The 23,529-nt window shown below is 45.0% G+C and overlaps 1 protein-coding gene across 1 annotated transcript in view; it reads left to right on the plus strand.

Moving 5' to 3' along the window:
* Window positions 1–23,529, plus strand: part of Fhod3 (formin homology 2 domain containing 3) — a 428,818-nt gene that overhangs the window by 187,459 nt on the left and 217,830 nt on the right. The window contains 1 exon segment of the mRNA XM_059246707.1: window positions 5,639–5,744. Coding sequence (XP_059102690.1) covers window positions 5,639–5,744 — 106 coding nt within the window.

The raw sequence follows: 23,529 nt of genomic DNA on the forward strand, positions 1-23,529 counted from the left end.
CATGTTGCATACGCCCTACTTTGGTTTATTCATGAAGGGTGAATTGGTATAGGTGTGACTGTAGATCTGGCTGGGACTGTATTTTATCCAGTGGACATAAGGCATTCTGTTCATTCTTCTTTGGGTGGGTGGTTCACTTGATTCCAGTTTGGGTATTGTAAAATCTGCTACTGTGAGTATGTTCCTTTGGGCACACACAAGTCCCTCATCACCAGTTTCATCTTATCACTCAGTACCAAGCCTTCCCTTCATCCCTAGCCTGAGATAATCACAAGTGTAGTGAAGGCCTAGGTCAGGTTCCAGATACCGGAGAGACATCAATGGGCAGAGTGAGGCTGTGGGTTTGTGAAGATAACCTTTGCACACAGTATGTCTGTCTAGGTTCACTAATTTTCCACTTCCCTTCAATTCTTGTTTAATCCTTTAAAATATTTTCTTTGTCAATGATAATTTTAGCCAGAGTGAGCTTCTCTCTGTTAGAGGGAGTAGGTAAAAAGGTGGGGCAAAAAATCCAACTCACCCACACATTCTTACCTTCCTCTTTAAAGCTTGTCCTACTTCTGGAATGGGATTCTGCTATCACTTCTTCCCAGAATGGGATCCATTTCCTGGTGGACATTTCTGAGGACATGTCCTCTTGTTTCTCCCACAGCCTGAGTTTGCTGTTGGAAGCATGGTTCCTCTGTCATGTTATAATAAACTTGTATCCTCTTATCACATGGAGGATAGCAGGAAGCTATCTTATAATACTAAGATTCTTATCCAAAGATCTCAGAAGCAAGTTGAAAGGTTGCTCAGAGGTTATCCAGAGTCAGGACAATACACATAAATAAGGATGGTACTTGAAATGGATCCAGACACACTGAGAACATTTGAATTGACGGACACATTCATAAGGATACTAAAAACTAACAATGATAGACAAGATGAATAGGCAGTGGATGCTGGTAGCCTAGCTACTTGGAAAAGGGCAAATTTTTAGAATCTCAAATTCTTCTTGCCTTTTCATATTAAACTTTAAGGTAAAAAGAAGTCTCTTTTAAAAGAGGGAAGCCTTCGTAGAAAGACTCTAGATAATAAGGGACAACAGAATGCCACTGTTTTGTGGCCCCTAATGAATCCATTAATGAATTAATAATGCAACAAAAGTTGCTAACATGACAGAAACAAGGTACCATCAGACATTAGGTACCTTCTGCAGAAATATAAAGTAAGATGTAGTCAAGCCAACAAATCAACCCTGGATTCAGACATGAATCCAACTACAGATGATTGAAGACACAGGCACATGTTAAACATCAAATGATGTACCAAATCCAGACTGTGGGCTACTCTAAAGGATGAACAACTTTCTTCAACATGTAAGTTAATGAGGGTGGGGGTATTTTCTTCCATTGATTAGTTAATAGAGGTTTCTGAGTTTTAGATTCATATAAATGAATTAACATATGTGGATCTTACTTGGATCTTGTCCTGGTTTGAGCTCTGTGGTTGTCATAAAATACTCTAACCAAAAGTAACTTATGCAAGGAAAAGGTTTATTCAGCTTACACTTCCAGGTCACAGTCCCTCATGAAAGGAAATCAGGGCAGGAACATGGATGTGGGAATGCTGTTGGAGGAATGCTGTTCACTGGCTTGATCTCTGGCTCATGTTCCTCCAACTTTCTTATATAGCTTGACATATCTCTCTAGGGATGGTGCTGCCCACAGTGGGCTGGGCCTTCCCATATCAATCACCAATCATGGCCATCTCTTACAGACATGGCCACAGGTCAGTCTGATCTGGGTAATTCTTTGAATGAGGTTCCCTCTTCCTAGGTAGCACTAAGTTGTGTCAAACTGACAATAGTTGACCAACACATCTTGTATAAATAGTGATGAAGAAGTTGGAAATTTGGACACTGACTGATTGTCTGATAGTTTTTTTAACGTTAAAATATTTCTCATGAGTACCCATTCTTAAAGTTGCTATAGTTGGAAGCTACACAGAAATAATGTATTAATTGATGTGCAGTCTGAGAATTGCTTCAGGTTGTGTAGCAGAAATTGGAATGGTGGGTAAAACAAGATTGCTGTGAGTTCATTCACACCCATGTTCATGAGACAGTAAGATTTTCCTAAATTGAAAAGTTAGAAAGAAAGCCAAAGAAACTTTTTTCAGACTGGTTACACAGTCTTTGCACCAGTCTGTTCCTTGGTGTGCATCCCTTGAGATTGTCCCATTGATTCACGAAACGATTTTTGAACAGGCAGGCTAGTGCTGTGTAGACAAGGAACGTGCATGCTAGCAGGAGTTTTAAGTCTGGTTTGAGGATCACACACAAAACCCCACTCAGTAGCAGCCGTGCTAGGGGTTGACTGGATCTGACAGGCAGCATGTTGGGTGGGGCTTAGGTGATGGATGCCTTGCATAGTTGTGGGTCTCTACCTTCACCACTCTTGCATTTTCTAGGCATGGAGTTTCTTTAGAAACTCAGATTTTAAGAGCTTAAAAAATAGAGACATTGGTCATTTGTAATGAGTTAGTTATTCTTTGACTAATAGGCATTAGTAATAACAGCAATACCCAAGACAAAACAAAAACCAGCACTGATGAGATGGTTTAGGGGGCAAGGGCACTTGCTGCCAAGCTTGAAACTCTGAATTCGATCCCAAAGACTCCGATGATAGAAAGGAGACTCACAAGCTGTCCACTGACCTCTGCCTGCATGTTGTGTCACATGCTACAGCATGCGTTCATCTACATGCACACACAAAGTAAATGTAAAAAAAAAATTAGTTAAGAAAAATCACAAGTTAGTGAATAGCTCTTACAGAAAATTCTGGAATGTGGCAGTAATCTTATCAGCTGGTGAGGACATTTTAATTTCATAATAGTCTGAAGCCAGTGTCTTAAGAACCTCCAGTTAGTGCCTATGTATTTCAGGATATGTATTTAAAATCTAGGACACTGCCAACTTGGAAGACTTTCTCCACATTTATTATCCGCAAATATCAGCTTCCTCGGTGCCTTATCTCCGTGGGTCCACGCATGTAAGCCAAGGGTCTGAGTTCTTCTCACGAACACCGTCTCGCCCGTCCAGTGTTTTTTTTCCGCGTGACTTTGCCAGACACTCGGTTCTCTGCTATATTAATATTAGTGATTAGCTTGAGAGGTTTCTTGAGAGCTTGTTCGCACTTTTTCACCATGAAGTCATGTGTGAACCGAGTTTTAGTTAAAGCAATAAACATTTGTTACATGCTTGGAAAACCCTCCTGACTAGACATGAGCTCATCTGCATGTCCAGTTTTCACATACGCTGCTGGAAAAGGGGATGGAGAGGGGGAGAAGTGTTTTTTTTTTTTTTATATCCTTTATACCTACCAGTGTAAAGTAATTTTCCAAAGACTCATGATACTGTCCCATTTTCTCTTTCTTCCCCAGCCATGATTATCTCAAAGTCTGAGTTCCCACAGCTGTCTTTCATTACGGGCAGCCTCGCTCCCCCTACCCCCTAGCTGGCGCTGACCCTGCCTCTCACTACCTCACTTCCCAGGGACCTGTACCGTGTCTGCCCACGTTTAGCTCAAGACTCCCATCCATAGAATTGAAAAATGTCATCTAATAAAGAAAGGGGCTGATTGCATGTCGAGACGGGAGAACTGTGCCAGGTCACCTATTTTCTCTCTTACTGATAAAGCATGGCTGCCACCACTGTCTCGGTCGTCTGTCACTCCATTGTCTTTCTGTATTCCCATTGCCGGGGGTTTGTTTGTGAAGTTTCTGCTCTTTTGTTATAACGAAGTATGGATGTTCCAGTGGTATTTCACCTGCATTGGAGACGAGGCACTGTCTAACCTAGGAGATCTCCCCATCTCAGTGGAAGAAAGCAGCAAGGGGAACATCTGTTTCACAGGGCTCCCCAGAATTTGGTTTGACAGCTACTGCCCAGGTTGAGGGCTGGCCAGACATAGTCCAGTGGTCCTGGCCAAGGGTGTTTTGTTTCCCAAGCCTGGGTCTCATTTCAGCAGTTCTGATCCACTGCTTCTGCAGAGAGTCCTGCTGCCTTGTCCTTTCAAAGCTTCCTGGATGGTCTTAATGTTATGGTGAGGGTGGGTCTGGAAGGAAGGAAGCTTTTATATAGTCCCAGCTCTGTCCACTGCAGCTCCCTCTTTCTCAGTCAGGGGTATGGCCAGGCAGTTTGCAGGTCTGATGAGTTCCTGAGAGGCTCTCAGATGGACTTCCAGGGGTCCCTTGTCCAGTCTTATCTTGTCCAGTCTTATCTGGAAAGCTCTCTTTGAACACCACCAGCTTAGCAGGAATCACTCAGAGGCTTAATATTATTTACAAACTGTATGGCCTATGGCAGCCCTCCTGCTAGCTAGCTCTTATATCTTAAATTAACCCATTTCTATTAATTTATGTTTTGCTACATGTTCCATGGCTTTACCAGTCTGCTGGCATCTTGCTCCTTGGGCAGCAGACTGGCGTCTCTCTAGACTCTGCCTTTCTCTTTCCTGTCTCTCTCCTTGGATTTCCTACCTGCCTCTAAGCTGCCTTGCCATAGGTCAAAGCAGCTTATTTATTAACTAATGGGAACAACATATATTCACAGAGTATAGAAAGACATCCCCCAGCAGTAGATACCCATGATATATATATATATATATATATATATATATATATATATATATGACAGTCTTTGGTATTAACTTCACGTATATGTTGTCATGTTGCATACGCCCTACTTTGGTTTATTCATGGAGAATGAATTGCCTCTCTATGTCCTGCCTTCTCCTGGCCTAGGTAGCCCTTTGGACAGCTGGCCGGCAGCTACAGGTGAACGGCTGCTTCTGCACTCAGCTTCCTTCTCCATGCTGCCAGCCACGCAAGGCAAGAGACAGAGGAGGGGCCTCCTTAGCTTGACAGGCAGCATTCACAAGCCTCTTACTGAAAGTCCCCTCCCTAGGACATCTGCCGGGACAGGAGTGTGTGTTTCTTGACAGGTTGCATGGTTACTGGATGCTTCCTGTAGTAAAAAGCCGTGGAAGCTTCACGCTGCCAGCGCACTGGGTCCTGTGGGGGCCCGGGGCCCGGGGGGATCTTGAAGAGTGAAAAGCAGAGTGCTGTAAAGCTTCCGGACACGCAAGGGATTTATTGGCTCCATCTTTATTAGATCGCCCAGAAGGCAATAATGGGGCTTTGGCAAATGACAGTGCCAAGGACTAGTTGTAAAATTCCTTTGGCAAGAGTTAGGTACTCACTCATGTGCGCTCTCTCTCTCTCTCTCTCTCTCTCTCTCTCTCTCTCTCTCTCTCTCTCTCTCCTCCCCCTCCCCCCCTCCTCAAAAAAAGAAAAAAAAATCTCACACACAAAAAAATTCAAAACAAGACAAAAATCCAGAGGTGGGGAGGATCTGGGAGGAAATACATTGTCTGAAAAAAATTCAGATAAAACAATTAGAAGGGCTGGATGCGCCATTTGGGTAGAGCAGAATTTCCTCAGGGGTCCTTTTATTTATTTTCTCTCTTACTGATAAAGCATGGTTTATAAAAATTTGAACAATATAGCTTGGGTATAAGGTGAACAGGGACCTATTTGAACACTTTAAAAAATTATTTCATTTCATTTCATTTCTTTCTTTCCTTCCTGCCAGGATGACAAGGATTTGGTGCATGAGTTTGTCATGGCTGAAGGTCTGACGTGTTTGATCAAGGTGGGAGCTGAGGCGGACCAGAACTATCAGAACTACATCCTGAGGGGTGAGTCCTAAGCAGCTTGGACTTGCTGTGGCAGCCCCGCTGTGCAGAGGCCAGGGTGTCTCTCAGGAGCTGGCAGGCTGGGAGCTTTGCAAAAAATCTGCGATAAGAGAGGAAAGACTCATCAGTTTGTCAACTCCTAGTAGTAACTGGTGTTGGGGTGGACTTGTAGGTTGCTAAGTACAAAGAATGGATGATTCACTTTTTTCAATAAACCCCTTTATTTGATAAGGAGGAGCACACACTGTTTAGGCTCAGATAGAATTCTTGATTTTAGCTCAAAGCTACCCAAAACTAAAACCTGATTTATTTCTAGGATAAAAAAAATCTGTTTTGTTATTTTGTTTTAACTTGAGTTGTGCCCTGTGGAGCTCTTGTCAAAATGCACATTTCTCACTATGGCTTCTTATTTCTGATCAATAGGCCTCGGGTGGGCCTGGGAATTTGCATTGTAAGGAGTGATTCTAATTGCTGCCTTATAGTCTCGTGTGCAAATTGGTGCATGGGAGGCTTTGAAACACAGATTCCTGCCGCTATTCAGAGTTAATGGTCTCTTATGATGGTGGTAATTTGTGCCCCTCTGCTAAAAAATCTTGTTTTTTCCCAAGCCTGTGGGCTGAGCAGGTGGGGCAGAAATGATTATATTCACCTTCAAAAGGAGACATTTCATATAAGTCAATATTATCTCCAGTTTTTAGTTGGGAATAAGCGAGACTCAAAGAAGTCAGTGCTTATGCTGAAGGAAGTCACTTTCCCCGGGCACAGCCAAGCAGAGACTCTGCCTAGGCCCTGGCCCAGGCCACGATGGTTCTGGGTTCTCCTGTCCCTTCAGTGTGAGTAACTATGACCCCACAAATGGCATGGTGATGTTCATTTTTAAAAAAGCCACAAACATCTTTTAGTTTTCCCTTGGATGAAGGGAAAGTACATGAGATGTGTGGTTTAGTATCAGATGCCCGTGGTTAGAGCCGACTGAGGCAGCAGCTGGGCCGCTCGCCCTGAGAACGCTTCCTTATGCCCTGTGTTAGCATCTAGCTCATGCTCGTCCAGCTTTCCTGACCCGTCTGGTGCTGCTAAAAAAACCCGTACAGCAGAAGGCACCAGGGAAAGCTCCCAGGGGTCCCTGAATACACTTTCAAGTCAGTGTTCATTGTCGGGGTTTGCTTTGATAAATGCTGTATGTGTAGGAGAGGATGCCTTTCTTAGCCTTGTTCTCTGCGCTGTGTTTATGACTCTCTGTAGGGATGGCAGGTTGGCCCCTGTCACCTTCCATCTTTCCTTGGGCTCAAGACAGATTTGAATCAGTTGTCTGGAAGGATGCCTGACTGTAGAGATGCATGGCTTCTGTCCTTTATACAATTAAATCGTTTACATGGAAATTGTGATGGTGTGTATACACACACAGAACTCAAACTGCATGCTGCTGCATTGTATCCAAAGGTGGCAGTTGTCTCTGTATCAGAAAGGACAAGTCCTGCCTGGATCCTTGTTCTCTTTTTTCTCCTCAGACTAAGGGAAAGCAGAGAAATGGGGTAGGGGGAAGTGTACTTCCACTGGTTTGTTCCTCCCACTTCCAAGTTGTAAGTTAGAGGACACAGGAAATATACCCCTAAATGTCTCATTATGAATAATGAGTCTAAACTGACTCTATGTATATGTGTTACTGTTTCAAGTATTCATCATTCAATTTTACAAAAAACAAAACAAAACAAAAATCTAACACATAAGGAAAGCTATATGAAGCTAACATAATCATCCATATGTTTTTTTATTCATCTGTCCCTCTTCTGGGATTATATATGTATGATTCTTATGTGTAAGCATCTATTCCCATTACATTCAAAACTGGGTGAAAAAAAATCTACCCAGCTGTAGTTGGGTCAATTTATCAGATAGGATAAGAATTTTATTGTAACCCCAGCCGAATTATAAATGGATCACCTGATCACTCATAGCTGCAAGGGAGGCAGAGAAAGTGGGTGATTAGTTTCTTGGATTTGACAGAGGAGGAGCTGGATAGAAATTCTGGCTTTGGGTCTAAAGGCTGCTAGATATGGCCACATGGAGGGTGTTAGGAAGAGAAAACTTGGTGTGACCAAGAAGAGCCCCCCCTAAGAAGCAGCAGTGAGTGCCACCCCTTAGCTAGCCTTGGTGTTGCCCAGGGAATCTTTGTAAAGAGTGCAGGTAGAGCTCAGTAGTCAAACAAGGCCCCAGCATGGCATATGGCGAATTCTGCTCTCCAACAACTGTAGAGGGCATCAGGAGCTCCATTTAGACTCTCTGCCATACTGACTGTTTATCCTGAAGTTTGGAGAGGTTTGTTAACTCGTAGTGTTCTGATCTGGACCAGAAAGATGCTAAGAGTAATTTACTGAATGTTAACATGTGAGAATGCCCACTCACAACCCAGAGAGATCTGGAAAGCACCTGATGCTTTACTCTCTTATAGAAAATGGCAGCAGTTAAGACCCTGTAGTAGGCAGCACGTGTAAGATGTGAGGAGGCGCAATGCTCCATCCCCACTCCCAGTGTCTGTCCTTCCCGTTTTACTTTCCAATAGTGTCCATTTATTGGAGACCAGAAGACTTGCCAGGCATTCCCTGGAAAGTGGGTAGTTGCCTGCCCAACACCACTCAAGTCACTTCCCGGTATCTTGTTTTCCCCAGAAGGGGGTATCTTCTTTGCCTGCCCTGTGTTCACCGAGTCTCAAGAGATTGGCTGTAATCAGGCAACCGTGCTCACTCAGCAACTCACTGTGATGTATCTGGCTGGAACCCGTGCCAGGAAAAGTACCTTTTGGGAGCATATAAATGACAGATTTCTTAGGGTGTGACTTTTTTGTTTTTATACAAGGAAGCTATCATTTTTCCTAACCTACGTGTTGAGTCACTCCTCTGTGTCTTCAACAAAGTTCTTGTGAACACTTCTTTTGACATTGCAGTCTGCTGCCAGACACTCACAGTCAAGAATAACCTTCCAATTGCTTCTGTTCACCCAGCCATGTTTTAATCCTATACATTGGACTGGGAATGGAGGAGGGGCAGAGGGAGATGAAGAGAAAGAGGCCTGCAGAAGTTCTATGGTTGTGTTATTGCTTTCTAGTGAGAGCACATCTGACCACTCAGGGCCACACGGAGCACCCCAGGGTCTGTCGGGCAGCTGTGGGAATGGGGACTGTGGTCAAGCATCTTCATTGTGGTTCTGAGGGAAGGAACAGATGAAGCAAAATATGCAGGCCTGTAGGTGTGACCGTTAGTCTTCACTGAGAATGTGAGTGGGTTTAGAATCACTTAGGAAACATGCCTCTGGAGCTTTACCTGAGGAGAGAAGACCCACTCTGACTGTGGGTGGCCCTGTCCTATGGGCTGGGCTCCTAGATGAAGTGGAAAGAAGAAAGCAGGCTGACCTTCAGCACTTCTTTCTGCTTCTTGACTGGATTCGGTGTGTCCAGGGGCCTCACATTCCTGCTGTCATACCTAGAGACACGCTTGCTGTCACACTGTCCCCGCTGCAAGGGACTGTGCTCTCCAACTGCAAGCCACAGTAAACTCTTTCCTGACCTGCTTTGTCGGGTGTTCCATCACGGCAGTGAGAACAGTAACCAAGAGGGCAGGGCTGGCTAGTCACAATTACTTCAGCAGGCTTTGAGGCCCACCAGTGTCCCGGGGATGATCAGGGCGTGTGCATGGTGACATCAGCTGTGGGACAGTGATACGGGAGTGGTGGAAGGCAATGGGCTTCTTAGGAGGGGAACTGACTGGCTTCAAAACCAGGCCAACCAGCATTTAGGAAGCAACACTGCCAATGGTAAGGCGGTTCCAGACCAGCTTATCCTGTGTGAAGTTACCTCTGGAGTCACTCATTCCTGTGTGAAGTTACCTCTGGAGTCACTCATTCCTGTGTGAAGTTACCTCTGGAGTCAGTCATTCCTGTGTGAAGTTACCTCTGGAGTCAGTCATTCCTGTGTGAAGTTACCTCTAGAGTCAGTCATTCCTGTGTGAAGTTATCTCTGGAGTCACCCATTCTTGTGTGAGGTTATCTCTGGAGTCACTCATTCCTGTGTGAAGCTATCTCTGGAGTCACCCATTCATTCCTTTGTGAAGTTATCTCTAGAGTCACCCATTCCTGTGTGAAGTTACCTCTGGAGTCACCCATTCCTGTGTGAAGTTACCTCTGGAGTCACCCATTCCTGTGTGAAGTTACCTCTGGAGTCACTCACTCATTCCTGTGTGAAGTTGCCTCTGGAGTCAGTCATTCCTGTGTGAAGTTACCTCTAGAGTCAGTCATTCCTGTGTGAAGTTATCTCTGGAGTCACCCATTCTTGTGTGAAGTTATCTCTGGAGTCACCCATTCCTGTGTGAAGTTACCTCTGGAGTCACCCATTCATTCCTGTGTGAAGTTATCTCTAGAGTCACTCATTCCTGTGTGAAGTTATCTCTGGAGTCACCCATTCCTGTGTGAAGTTACCTCTGGAGTCATCCATTCCTGTGTGAAGTTATCTCTGGAGTCACTCATTCCTGTGTGAAGTTACCTCTGGAGTCACCCATTCCTGTGTGAGGTTATCTCTGGAGTCACTCCAGAGCTCAGCCTGATGAGGCCCCCACAGGCCTGAAGGAGCAGCATGTGGAGAAGTCAGCACTTGTCTGTATCTGCTTTTAGATCACTCTAATTATCTGTAAAGAAATTTAATGTCATCATTCCTACTCAGCCCTGTTCGCCTGTGGTGGTGGTGGTGGTGGTGGTGGTGGTGGTGGTGGTGGTGGTGGTGGTGGGTGTGTGTGCGTGTGTGCATTTTAAGCTTTATGTGTTTTGCCTATGTATCACACATGTACCTGGTGCCCTGTGTTGAAACCTCTGAGTCTGGAGTTATAGATGGTTATGAGTCACAGTGTGGGTGCTGGGAATAGTGCCTGTGTCCTCCAGAAGGGCAGCAAGTGCCCTTAACCACTGAGCCACCTCTCCAGCCTCATGCCTGGATTGTTTTTACATGGAGGCGCAGGCATTGGTTCCATTCCATTGAACGTCTATGAGAGGTAAAGACAGGTTTGAGTTACAGGCAGCCAAGTGCTCTCCACAAATGTGAGCAGGCTGCTGAGAAGAGGTCTTAGCTGCGCAATACGGAGAAATAATATTTATCTGAGTTATTATTCTTGGATGGGTATAGCTAATGATCTACAGTTTTTCAGGATAGCCAGTATTTAATATAAATGTACCATGGAATTTTATACCTCACAATTATGCTTATGGAAGGAGGACCTCGAGTGGTGTATTCCTGGGAACTTAAACTTTCCACAAACATTACCAAGCCTTTGCTATGGGCCGCATGCCACATCAGGCCCGAGGCTGAGATGAGGAGACCGAGGTTGAACCTGCCCTAAAGCAGATGCCCAGCGTCTTCTGGATACTGCATTCCATGTTTAGAAATTGCACATCCCTGATACACTTTAGAGGAAAAAGAGCAAGATGTGTGAAAACCATAGGCCAGCTGTATATTCTGGTGGAACTCCAAGAGAAGCCTCCTTGATTGGCAGGTTTCATGCAAAGAATTTTTTTTTTTCCCTAAGGCAGGGTCTCACTTAGCAGCTCTGGCTGGTCTAGAACTTACTATGTACGTCAGGCTGACCTCACACTCACAGAGCCCCACCTGTCTTTGCTTCCCGAATGCTGGAATCAAAGGCACACAACACCATGCCTGGCTCATGGGAAGAAATTTCATGTGATCATTTTGCTGAAAGCAAATCTTAATTGGTCACGAGCACGTGTGACATAGTCCTTACCAGAGCTGTGTCGTAAAACTCCTGTGGCTCTGTCCTTTCATTCTACAAGAAAAATGCAGATATTTTTACCCCCATAGTATTTTTAAAGAGATGTTGTAAACACTGTCAACATTTCAAAATGCAGGGATTTGATGTTTAAAAGTCCATCATTCAATGACTGAATTTGAAAAATGTGGTTTCTATATGCAGTGGAATTTGATTCAGCCATAAAGAAAAATAAAATGGTGTTATTTGTAGCAGAATAGATGGAATCGAAGATTCTTCTGTTATGTGCAAGTAAATCAGACACAGACAAATGCCATGTGCTTTTTCTCACATATAGCATCTAGATTTCTATATCTATGGATGTGTGTATGTACATGTGTACACACATATATTTATGTCTATAACATGGAATGGAAGGGGGACTGGGAGATGAAGAGTTGTAAGAGGGGCTAAGAGAAAGAAATAGAGTAATGTCAGAGAAAGACAATGAATTGCATGTTTTCTTTCATGTGCAGAATCTAGATGTAACTGTGTATGTGACAGCATAATGGGGACTGTTTGGAAGGAGAAGGCTGGTTGGGAGGGGGTAGGGGGATGGGGGGAAGTCGTTTTAGGAGGGGGGAAGAGTTGGGAGACAGAAGAAGTCATAAGTATGAGCAAAGTACAGTAACGCACATGAACATATCATGACTAAGCCCATTATTTTATGTTAAAATATTTTAAATTTTGAGTTAAAAATTTTAATTCAAAGGAAAAAAAAACAGGGTTCATGCTTCCTTTTTTTTTTTTTAAAAAAAAAAAAACAACTAGAACTAGCCTTACCTATATTCCACCACAGGAAAAAAAATTCCCAAGTGGCATGCCCATGAGGGGATTCTCTTGGAGAATCGGGGTGTGGCCACATGCACTTGTCAGCTTCTCCAGCAGCAGACGCAGAAATCCCTGAGCATAGAGGATGGACGATGGACATGCTGGCTACATGTAGAGGCATTGGTTTCTACATAAACGTTCTCTACCCCCAGAAAAATACCCAAGTTTGTATCTTAGTGCCTCAGATCAGAGGAGGCAAACAGGAAGTGGGTTCAGACATCAGAGGAGTGGGCAGAGGGCGCCCCGAAGTGACCGTCAGGTGAAGGAATGGAAGCAGAGGTGTATTGCTACTTAGTTTCTGAGCCCAGGTGAGGCTGTGCTTTCTGATTTTTCCACTGGCCAGTGGCCTGATTCCTCCTCTCCTCTTGCCCTGTCCTGATTGCTCTGCTGGGCTGAGCACTACTCTTGCTGAGTGGGCTTTCTGTGCCTGGTCTAGACTTCAGAGACATCATGGTGGCTGCATCCCTGTCCTAGTGTGGATGACATCACTGCCCACTTGTGCCCTGTGATGCCACCCCACCCCCATGTGAAGCTGGTGTCAAGATGGAGTTCTTCCTTGATTCATGTCATTCTTCTTGTTGAGTGGGTGTGGTGGTGGAGGACTCTTCCTAACAGGGAATCATGCCAGCTGGCCCAAATTGACAGTCTGTGGAGGCAAGTAGGGCTTGCAGTTCATTTCTACTTTAAAAAAAAAAAAACTTTAAGTAAAAAAAAAATTGTGAACATTGATAAATTAGATTTAATATGAAACAATGAGTTCAAGCCAGCATTGGGCCTTCAATGAGCATGACCATAGTTAGAGAAGGAAGTGGCCACTCCCTGTAACCCAGGCATGTGGCTCTGCCTTCTCTATGCCCTGGCTTCTATATGATCTCCAACTCCTGGAGCTATTCCACTTCATTTTGCTGCCTCTTTGCCCCATGTGTGTTTACATTTGAGACCTCTGACTAATGACATCATAGTCTGTGAAGTGAGAATTACAGTCTAAAGTAGAAGTTATTACGTCATCGCGAAAAGAGCCCAGCTCTGTTATACAGAAGTTATGACATCATCGCTAGGAGAGCCCAGCTCCATTACAGAAGTTATGACATCATCGCTAGGAGAGCCCAGCTCTGTTATACAGAAGTTATGACATCATCACTAGGAGAGCCCAGCTCCATTAGAGATGTTATGACATCATCGCTACTTCTTTCACCTGATCCTCAAGTACAGGCTGCAGCCTCCCTGACTTCCCAGCCCCCCTCACCCCCTCCACCTTCTCCAGCTATTTTCAAGCTGTTCAAAACTCAGCACTCCAGTGTGCCTCTTCTCTACCAAGGCCTGCCATGAATCTGTAAGGGCCGAAGGCTGTCACTCAAAAAGAACAGCAACTTACAGTCAGAGCAGTGCAGCTTGGGAAATAGGGAGGGAGGGAGGGAGGAGAGCCACTGAGGGACTGGGTTGTGTGGATAGGTGAACTGGTTGTCTGCGTGGGAACTGGCTACACTGGCTGAGCCTGAGCTGCCTATCAAGTTCCAAATCTTGGGCCCCACATACAAGCCCTCCTTATTGACCGAGTCCTGTCTAAGAAGAGGGTGTCGGCTGTGGGGTCTGTCCCAAGACAACCACATCTAAAAGGTAGCTGCAGGGCTGGAGAGATGGCTCCGACATTAAGAGCGCTGGCTGCTCCTCCAGAGGACAGGGATTCAATAGCCAACACCCACGTGGTGGCTCACGACTGTCTGTAACTCCAGGTCCAGGGAAGCCAACACCCTCTTCTGGCCTCCGCAGGCACTGCACACACATGGTGCACAGACACACATGCAGGCTGAAACACCCACACACATACAGTAATAATAAATTAAAACTTAAAACAAACCTGCCTATAAAAATAACAAAAGACAGCCACAAAGATATGGATTGATGTAGATGTTTTTCTTTAACTGTAAGTTGCCTTTATGGCTTTTTGTTTTACTGAGTAAGTAGTGAAAATGGAATATTTTGAACTACAGCTCCCATGTAAAGCCCAAACAGGGGCTGTATCCACACCCTGTGTGTGACTTTGATAAAAATGGATGCGTCCTTACATTCATTGCCAGTCATGTTCCTGGAAGGGTGTGGCTTAAAAATGTGGCCTGGGGACACCCATAGACAGTTGTCATGATGTTGTGACATCTCTTAGACCTCAGCACAAGTGTCTCTTTAAACTTGAGCTCCTTCATGTGCAAAGAATAGTGCCTGGTGTTGTGACATCTAAAGGGCATGTAGAAAGCCCATCTGAAGGACTCGATGGCAGATAGAGCCTTTATTGTCGGTGCAAACCAGTGATGTCACTGTAGGGATCCTGTGTTTTGGGCTGAATGCATCCATCGAGATATGCTGAGATTGTAACCTCACACCTCAGGGTGGGTCTGGACTTAGAAACTGGGACCTTAAAGAGGTAGCTGAGTACAAATGAGATTATTAGACACTAACCCAATATGGCTCTGGTGCCTGTGATTCCTGTGATAAGAGGAACTGAGGTCACAGACCTGTATGGAAGAAAGGCCATCTTCTCCAAGCTAAGGAGAGGAGAGCTCAGAAGAAACCCGCCCAGCTGAACCCGGATGAGATCTTGGGCTTCCTGCCTACAATGACTTGATGAGTTTTTGTGGCTTCCACCTCCCAGTCTGTAATATTGGTTATGGGAGCCTGTACTAATATACCGATTTTTGTACAGAATCCTCTGGAAGTCTTTTAGGTATTTCCCAAGGCAAAAGTACCAGGGATGGAGCTGTCAGACTAGAGGGCATGAACATTTCCATATTGTTTTAGACCGAATAGTTTATTTGAGGCCTAATGGTCTCATCAGTCTTTGTCATCCTGGTGATTTGGGTAGAATTTCTTTTTAACCAATGAATTTTAGAGTCATTACAAATAGTTGGCAGCACTGTTTGGGGAGGTTTAGGTGGTGTAGCCTTGCTGGAGGAAGTAAGCCACTGGGGGTGGGCTTTGAGATTAGATAGCCTGACCTTACTTCTGGTTGGCTCTTCCTGATTCACACTTGCAGTGGAGGTGCAATCTCTCAGCTTCCTGCTCCTGCAGCCAAGCCTTCCACTTGCCGCCATTTCTCTGGCCCACCATGATGAACTCATTCTCCTAGAACCGTAAGCCAGAATCAACTACCTCTTTCTTAAGGTGCTTCTAGGCATGGTGTTTTATCAAAGCAGCAGAAAAGTAATTAAGATATGTACTTATGGTTAAATTTTAAACAACTCTTTTCTGTGCTCATCCCATGCCCTTTTTGAGTGTGTGCTGGGGATCAAACCTAGGCCTGGTACATGCTGAATCAGTGCCCCACCATTGAGCCACACCTCACCCTTGCAAGGTAGGTTATTTATAGCACTCCCAATGTATCCTGTGTAGAACCATCTCTCCAGAAATTCAAGCTGGCTTTCAGACAAGAACAAATACATAAAAATAAAATGAAGTTCTTTACAACCTCGTGTCATCAAGTCCCTAAGTGTTTTACTTGAAGAACGGCTGCTAGAAGGCTCTGTGTCCATCCTTTTATCTCCTGTGAAAGGGAAGAAAGAGAAGCATAGATTTCTGGCTCTTCCTATACAAAGCGTGGAATTGTCCACAGACAAATCTCATTACGGCATATCCACCAGGAGTTTTTTCCTTTTTACACAAAGCTAAGTTGTGTCTCAGTACCCTGTTCTTTTCCCCAGTCAGTGGGCCTTTCTGCAGGAGCTGTTGGCTAGGTATCTCCCAAAGCACAGTCATTGCCCACTCGTCTATTTATTACTCAATCCTGCATGCGGTCTTCTTTTTATACAGCTTTGAATTACGATCCCAGGCTTATGATTGAACAGCATGTCTGAGGCAGAATTTAATCTATTTTCTTGGCTGGGATTTGCTAGGAAGGCAGTTGGTATGCTCATGGATTCCTTCATCTTGGGGTTTGCAGTGCTCTTAATGGACAGGCCCGCTTCCCAACGCCACTTTGTTCTTGACATTGAGTTGTTCCCTGCCATAGATATCCCACAGCTCAGGATATTTTCTGACACCTGTGACCTGTGAGCTGTCCATGTTCTGGGTCTCTAACCCCAGAACACCACATTCCAAACCTGAACCAAGCATTGTAATAGCCAGTGGACCCCCCGCCAAGACCTCTCTGTGCCATCTCCACAAAGAGCTCCATCAGCCACCATGTTCAAGGAAGCCATCGGAGGGGCCTGCTAAACCTACTCTCCCACTCACTTGTAATAATGAGCCACCAAATTTAGGCTTGTTTGCCTCTCCTGCCCTTTCAGATCATTCTGTCTCTTCATTCATAGCTGTGGTTTTGATTTTAGACCACCATTTGTTCCTTTCTAACTCCTTCTCCCACCTTCCGCCACTCCCTAAAGGACCTCTGTGTTTTCAGTCCTATCCATCTTTGGGCCCTCTTGCACCCTGTGTCAAAGCTCAGCTTCCTGCATCATTGATCTGCTCTGCTCAGTCCTCCACCCCATCTTCAACTGCTCTTTTCTTCCATGCAGGAAGAGCCTACCAGAATCATACCCTAGTGTGCCTGTCTAGGCCATCATGGATGAATGTCTGCTGCTCCAGGGAGGGTTCTGTGCTCTGCTCAACTTTGTGAGCGGGTTGTTCATCCTCTTTATGGGTTCATACATTAGCAACCTCATTCTGCTCATCCTTCAGGTCGGGCTCATGTTTACAAAAATCCCCAGAAGACCATCTTGGACCCCAGTATTTTGGTCCTGATCTTGACACTTACTGACACATACTTGGTGAAAATGTGGTGGACCACTGTTTCTAGGCTAATTCCCTGCATCTGACTTGACTATGTATCCATTTCCATCCTTGTTCTGTGAGGCACATTTTAGGTGCTCAGTGAAAGTTGACTGAATGAGGACAAAGGTGGATGACATTACTATTCTTGAGGGAGTTACTGACTGGCATAGTGACTGGAGAGACCCATAATTCCCTAAGCTGAAAAGTTGGCCCAGCAGATACAGGTCTCATTTCTTAGAAAAATCTATAGCTCAAGTTGATTTACTTTTGTCCCTTAGCAAAAAGTGCCAAATGATTAAAAGTCCTTGCTGATGCATTTGCTGGATCAGTAGTTTAGGGTGGTGCATATCTTGATTTTGTATGTCATGATTTTGCTAGGTGAGATGCATGGATGTGGGCTTTACTCTATAGTCTGTTTTATGTGAGGGGCAGTTATTTTCCTGCTTCTGAAATAGGGGACAGGTTCTTTGGTGACAGAATGATATACAGCAGCAGCCTTTGTAGCCCCGGCACTAGCAGCTTCCTAAGGGTCTCAGAGATGTTTGACAGGCAGTTGGTAAAAACATTGAATGCGTGAGCCATGCTCAAGGTCCATCTTGGTTTGTTCAGTGGTCAGTGAGTGAGTGTGACTAAGTGTAACCCTTATACTAAGGACTTCATGTGCACAGCCAGAAGGTGTGAAACTGGGGCATTGGGTGTACGCTGAAGGGCCGGCCACCTTAGGGTTTTGGAGGGGTTTCCTTTGAGTCAGTTTTCAATATCCTCATTTTATTTCTTGCTTCCTTTCTCTGCCTCTTCTCTCCCTATCATCTTCAAATGAGACTTCGCCAAGGCCGCCCTCACTCTCTTCTGGGAACAGTTCACACAGGGAGCACAGGGCTGTGGTACTTCTCAGCTGCACAGTCATTTCTGTCACTAGGGTGCCCGATTCTTATATATCTGCTCCTATACTTCCCAGGTAACCTCACTCTTGGGACTGGCCTTGAGCCTGCCAGGATTTAATCAGGGGATGAGTTTAGATGTAGTTAGCTAAGTAAGTGGTTGTTTTTGGAAGAAAGGACCAATTTTTTTGCTTTTAAAGATGGATTAGAAGCAATAAGTAGAAGTTACAGGAAAGTGGGTTTTTGACGGCAGACGAGCTCCAAGAGTTGGAAAATTAGTTTCTTTCTCCCTCCAACACAAACTGATCTGTGGTGCCATTCTGGAGCAGTCTGTGAGGATTCTGAAGCCACATCCAGCATCAGCAGGAAAGAGCGCCATGGCTGATTAGTGACGTCTGTCAGCAGCTCTCGGCAGGGAGGGCACAGGAGTGCTGTGGAGCCTATTTGGAGATTAGAGGCTAGGAGGCAGTTTCAGAAGGGCTGCTGAGTTGATTTCAAACAGGTGTGTGGCAATTAAAATGTCCTAGTCACAGGACTCACTACTTTGCCTTGGAAACGCTCCAGCTGAGACCACGTGACCTGTCAGGACTATGAAACTCTGGGCCGGCTGCCACTGGCTAACCTTTGTGAATCCCTTCCATCTCCACGGTTCTAAGTAAAATACGAAAGGCTGAAAGGAGGAAACAGAGCTGTGTGCATCCTCTTCCTTAGGCTATGTCTCTGTTGCTATAGGATCCTCAGACGGCTTCCGAGCAACTATTATCCCACCTCAGCTCCCAATAAAGCCAGCTGGGTTCATGACATGTATAGCCCATCCATGCCATGGGCAAGGCAGATGGACCACCACCCTTTGTCATCAAAATGGTTGTTTGCACAGAATCTTTTCAAAGGATTCAGCAATTTGAAGGATTGACAAGGCAAATGTGGTTTCTATTTAGGGAATCATACATCCCGTGGTGAGGCCAGGAGTAGATAGGCATCCTGCCTTCTAGAACCTAAGGGCTGAGACCCAGGAGAGCTCTCCAAAATACCATAGGATTTAAGTTTATTGGTTACACCAAGACAGGACTAGAGAGATGGTTGGTACTCATGAGGAGAGAGTTCCAGCCAAGACTATCCTGGAGGTGGGGTGTAGTGGGTAGCCAGTCGGTACAGCATGAGACTCTTAATCTCAGGGTTGTGGGTTCAAGCCCCACGTTGGGTGCCAGATATTGGTGAAATTATTAAGGCCACTCCACGTAGTTAAAAGGAGATTTATTTAATGGCGTAACTTATTTAATGCCATACAAATTAAGGGATAGGTAGGTCGTGGGGTCTGGGGAAGGTGTATCGCAGTCCAGCGGTATTCTCTGGAGCTCTGCTTGGCCCACCTCCACCGTGCAGGGTCCCGACCCAAGTGAGAGTGCAGCCCATCCAGATCTCAGGTCTCCAGGCGCCTCCCTTGGCCCCGCCTTGTAGGCGTGACAGTTGCCAAAGTCTCAATGGGGGTTGGAACTTCCAGATCAAAGCTGGAATGGCTACCCACTATAGTGGGGGGCTTCATTAACTTTGCTGGTGGTATACAGCCACATTCTCAATGTTGCCCAAAGAGTTTCTGTCTAGTGTATGCCTTGATGGCTCTAATAAGCAGGATTCTTGAGAGGGATACAACTGATACAATGAGGAGATTTACATTATAAGGGATTTACATTATAAGAGATTTACATTATAAGGTGGGGTCTTACATTGGGAACCAGGTAATCTGACAGTCAGTGCCTGGGTAATGGAGAGGTAGATAACCAGCTGCCCAACCCAATGAGTGTGCTACCTCAGTAGTCATACTTAGCACTAAAAGCTGGGGGGGGGTTTCTAGAGAACTGCTGGATATTTGAGTTCATGTTGAGAGACCAGAGAAGCTAGAGCCTGAGGTCAATGGGCAGCAGCAGGGGCAGGTATAGTCTGTCACTTGTAAACTACCAAGCTATCTTTACCCAACTTCACTTCTCATTCAGACAGCAGAGACTTTGCAAGGAGCTGTGTCTATTCAGGATGGGTCCTCTTCTCCTAGTTAAATCCCGTATGTTAGTGCTCACACAGGCATGTTTCATTGACCCTATGCATGAAGACTGTTAATCTAAGACGAGCCATCACATGACCGTCAACCTGCCTTTGTGGATTTTCTCTCTTTCTTTAGCTCCTCCATATCTTAACTAGAGGGTTTTATTAACATTGACTTCTTCTAAATTCTATGCTTCATTGATTATTTTTGTCAATTCATGCTCTCCCCAATTGTTCTATGATTAAAATCCTTAGTAGATAAAGATGTGCTGGCTTATTCATTCACTAGTGGATTTTGCTTGACATTCTTGCGAGATGCAGTCACTTCAAAGTAGAGTATAGGAAGAAGAAACCACGGCACACTTTGGAGTAACGAGATGTATCATCAAGTCCAAGAATAAGGTGCCATGGTGATTAATCTCCATTGTCAGCTTCACTGGATTAGATCACTGTGGAAGCATAGCCCTGGGCATGTAGATGCAGGTGTTGCCAGAAAGGTTTAGCGAGGAGGGAATGGCGCTGGTACTATCCCATGGGCTGGGGGCCCGGCTGAATGCAAAGGGAAAAAAAAGCAAGCTGATTACCAGCGTTCATTTTCCTCTGCTTCCTGGCTGTGGTCTATTGTGATGAGCTGCATCCTGCGCCTTCCACCACATGCGCTCTGCCATGATGGACTGTACCCTCAACTAGAAAGCCAAAATAAGCCCTTCTTTCCTGAAGCTGGTTCTGTCAGATATCTCGTTACAACAATGGGAAAAGTAATTAATCTAGGTCCTGAGGAGCATGGACTTAGAAGATAGTGAAGGAAGCTGTGGTGGGATTCTAAGATGACCCAGAAGGTTGCCTCTCCTGATACATGGCCTGTATAACCCTCTCCTCTTAAGTGCAGGCCAGACCTATGAGAATGATGGAGCTCTGAATGTCCTTGAACCATGCTGAGTTACATTATCAGGTCAAGGTGTAGGGATTTTACAGATGCAGTTAAGCTTCTCAACTTGTTGATTCTGAGTCAAAGCGAAGATGATCTTAGGTATGATGAACCCAGACAGATGAAACTTTTAAAGTAAAATCCAGAAATCCCTCTACTGACCTTGGGGAAGCTAGCCACCATGAGCTCCACAGCTGCAAGGAAGTGAAATCTGCCAACAACCACATGAGGCTGGATGAGGCTCCCAACCCTCAGCTGAGACCACAGCCCCATAGCCTTGATTACAGCCCAGTGAGACCCTGAGAAGTCCTGGTCAGGCTGAGGCTGGACCCCTGCCTCATGGAAACTGTGAGGTGACACACGCATGTTGTTTTAAGCTGCTGAGTTTGTGGCCATTTGTTATACAGAATTAGGAAACTAGCATTACTCCGTGCAAAGGCTTGCAATCCTAAGCTGTCTGTGCCTGCCGAAATTGGTACAGAACACTGCGCAGCCTCAGTAGAGACGGCGGTCTTGGGGAAAGGGAGTGGGACAGTTTCATGAGGACAGCGGCTTTGGTTTACATCCTGGGCTTTTGGGGCAAGTGTAGAGCAACCACTGATGCTGAAGTCCCCACCACTGCCTGCAGGGCTCCTCACAGGCCTTGGCCGTCTTCTCCCACGAGAGACAAAGGCTCATTGGAGTTTTTGACTCTTGCTCCTGTCTACCTCCGTTCAAACAGAGGGCTCTTGTCTAACCTAATGACCTCCAGCTCCATCCATCGTCCTGCAAATGGCAGCATTTCCTTCTTCTCTACAGCTGAGTAAAATTCTGTGTGTATATGGACCACATTTCCTGTATCTGTTCTGTTGGTGGACATCTAGGTTGATACCATAACTTAGCTATGGTAAAACAACAACAACAACAAAACAAAACACAAAACATAGCATGTTCTGTCTCATATGTGGGATCTAAATGTAAGTGTGTGCATGCATGCACACGTCTCAGAGCTCTCTTGTGAAGACAGATAGGGCTCTCTTCTAGACATGGTGTTACTTTGCTTCCATGTGTCCCCCATTCAGCTCTTTCACTTACCCAATATAAACCCAATGTATACAGCTGGATTGGAAACAGGAGGGCTCTGGCTGAGGCCCTTTCCCACAAGGAACTTGGCAGATGCTTAGGATAGCCTTCTAGTAAGGATGGATAGACCGAAAAAACACTGTATTGAGTTAGGTTTTGGATGAAAATTCTGAAAGCCTCCTTTCCCCCCTTAATTTAGCCAATATCAGCATTATTAGGCTTCCAAAGGTAGTCAATAAATCTTAAATAGTTCAATCCTATGTCATCCATTTCAAAGACACAGGAACTAGCTTTTTGGTTCTTCTTTACACGATCATTTAAGATGTTTGCTTTTCATAATTAATTTTTTATTTCCTTAAAAAAGGAATCTGCTTAGTGTATCACATTTCTTGGGAATTTCATAAGATGTGAAATGTGCTCAAGCCAAATATTCATTGTTGTGTGGGCAAACAATAGCACACAAGTTTCTAGTGGTTATCAGGCCAGGAAATAGCTGGGAAGTTGTCTTCTGAGTTCCATGTAGATTACAGAGCTGACTTGCATGGGTTGATGAACTGATGTGAAATGTGCTTGGAGAAAAATGATTAGGCCTTTTGTACCTGGTGGCTGCCCTGCTAGCCTTGTCCAGCTATGAAGAAACTCTGCCCCTCCCTACTCTGCTTGGAAATCAGATATGTGGAATTGGAATCTGGATGCTGTGGCTCTGCAGACCATGGCTGACTGACTGACTATCCAGGACTTGTTGGTGAGGTCTGGGAAGGCCATCTAACCTCCAGCCTCTAGTCACTCTCTGCAGAGATGTGGCTGGAGTGAGTATTGCTTGTGAGCAAGATCACCCCAGTTCCATGTAGGAGTCCAAAGGAAAGACATAACTTCCTAAACTGTGGCCAGGACTGGGGTGGCATAATTACATGTAAAGTTTTTTTGTCAACAATGAAATGTTTCTGAACCTGCGATAACCAAAAGTTAATTCAAAATTAAATTTGTTATTACTCTGAGGTGTTTCTGATGACATTTGCCTGTGTTATCACATGACTTTACTGGAGCCTTGGTTCTGAACACACAGGTGCCATGTGTTATGAACACTGGAATACATCAGCTCAGTTTGAGACTATTGTTTGTTATGAATTACATTGTTGTTTACTGTGCACAGAAAGGTTTCTACTCTTGGGCTGGGGAGATGGTTCAGTAGATAGAAGTACTATTGTGCCAGCATGATGACCCACGTTTAGTTCCCGGATCCCACAGTGGAAAAGAGATCAACTTCCAGAGTTGTCCTCTGCCTTACATACATGGGCCCTGACATGAGCACACGTGCATACACATTCCTCTGCTCATGTTCTCTCTCTCTCTCTCTCTCTCTCTCTCTCTCTCTCTCTCTCTCTCACACACACACACACACACACACACACACACACACACACACACTATATACCTACATACAATAAATATAATTAAAAGAAAAATGTCTACTCTTCATTTCTTTT

This window comes from Peromyscus eremicus, chromosome 19 (assembly GCF_949786415.1).
Source record: "Peromyscus eremicus chromosome 19, PerEre_H2_v1, whole genome shotgun sequence".
Classification (NCBI taxonomy): Eukaryota; Metazoa; Chordata; class Mammalia; order Rodentia; family Cricetidae; genus Peromyscus; species Peromyscus eremicus.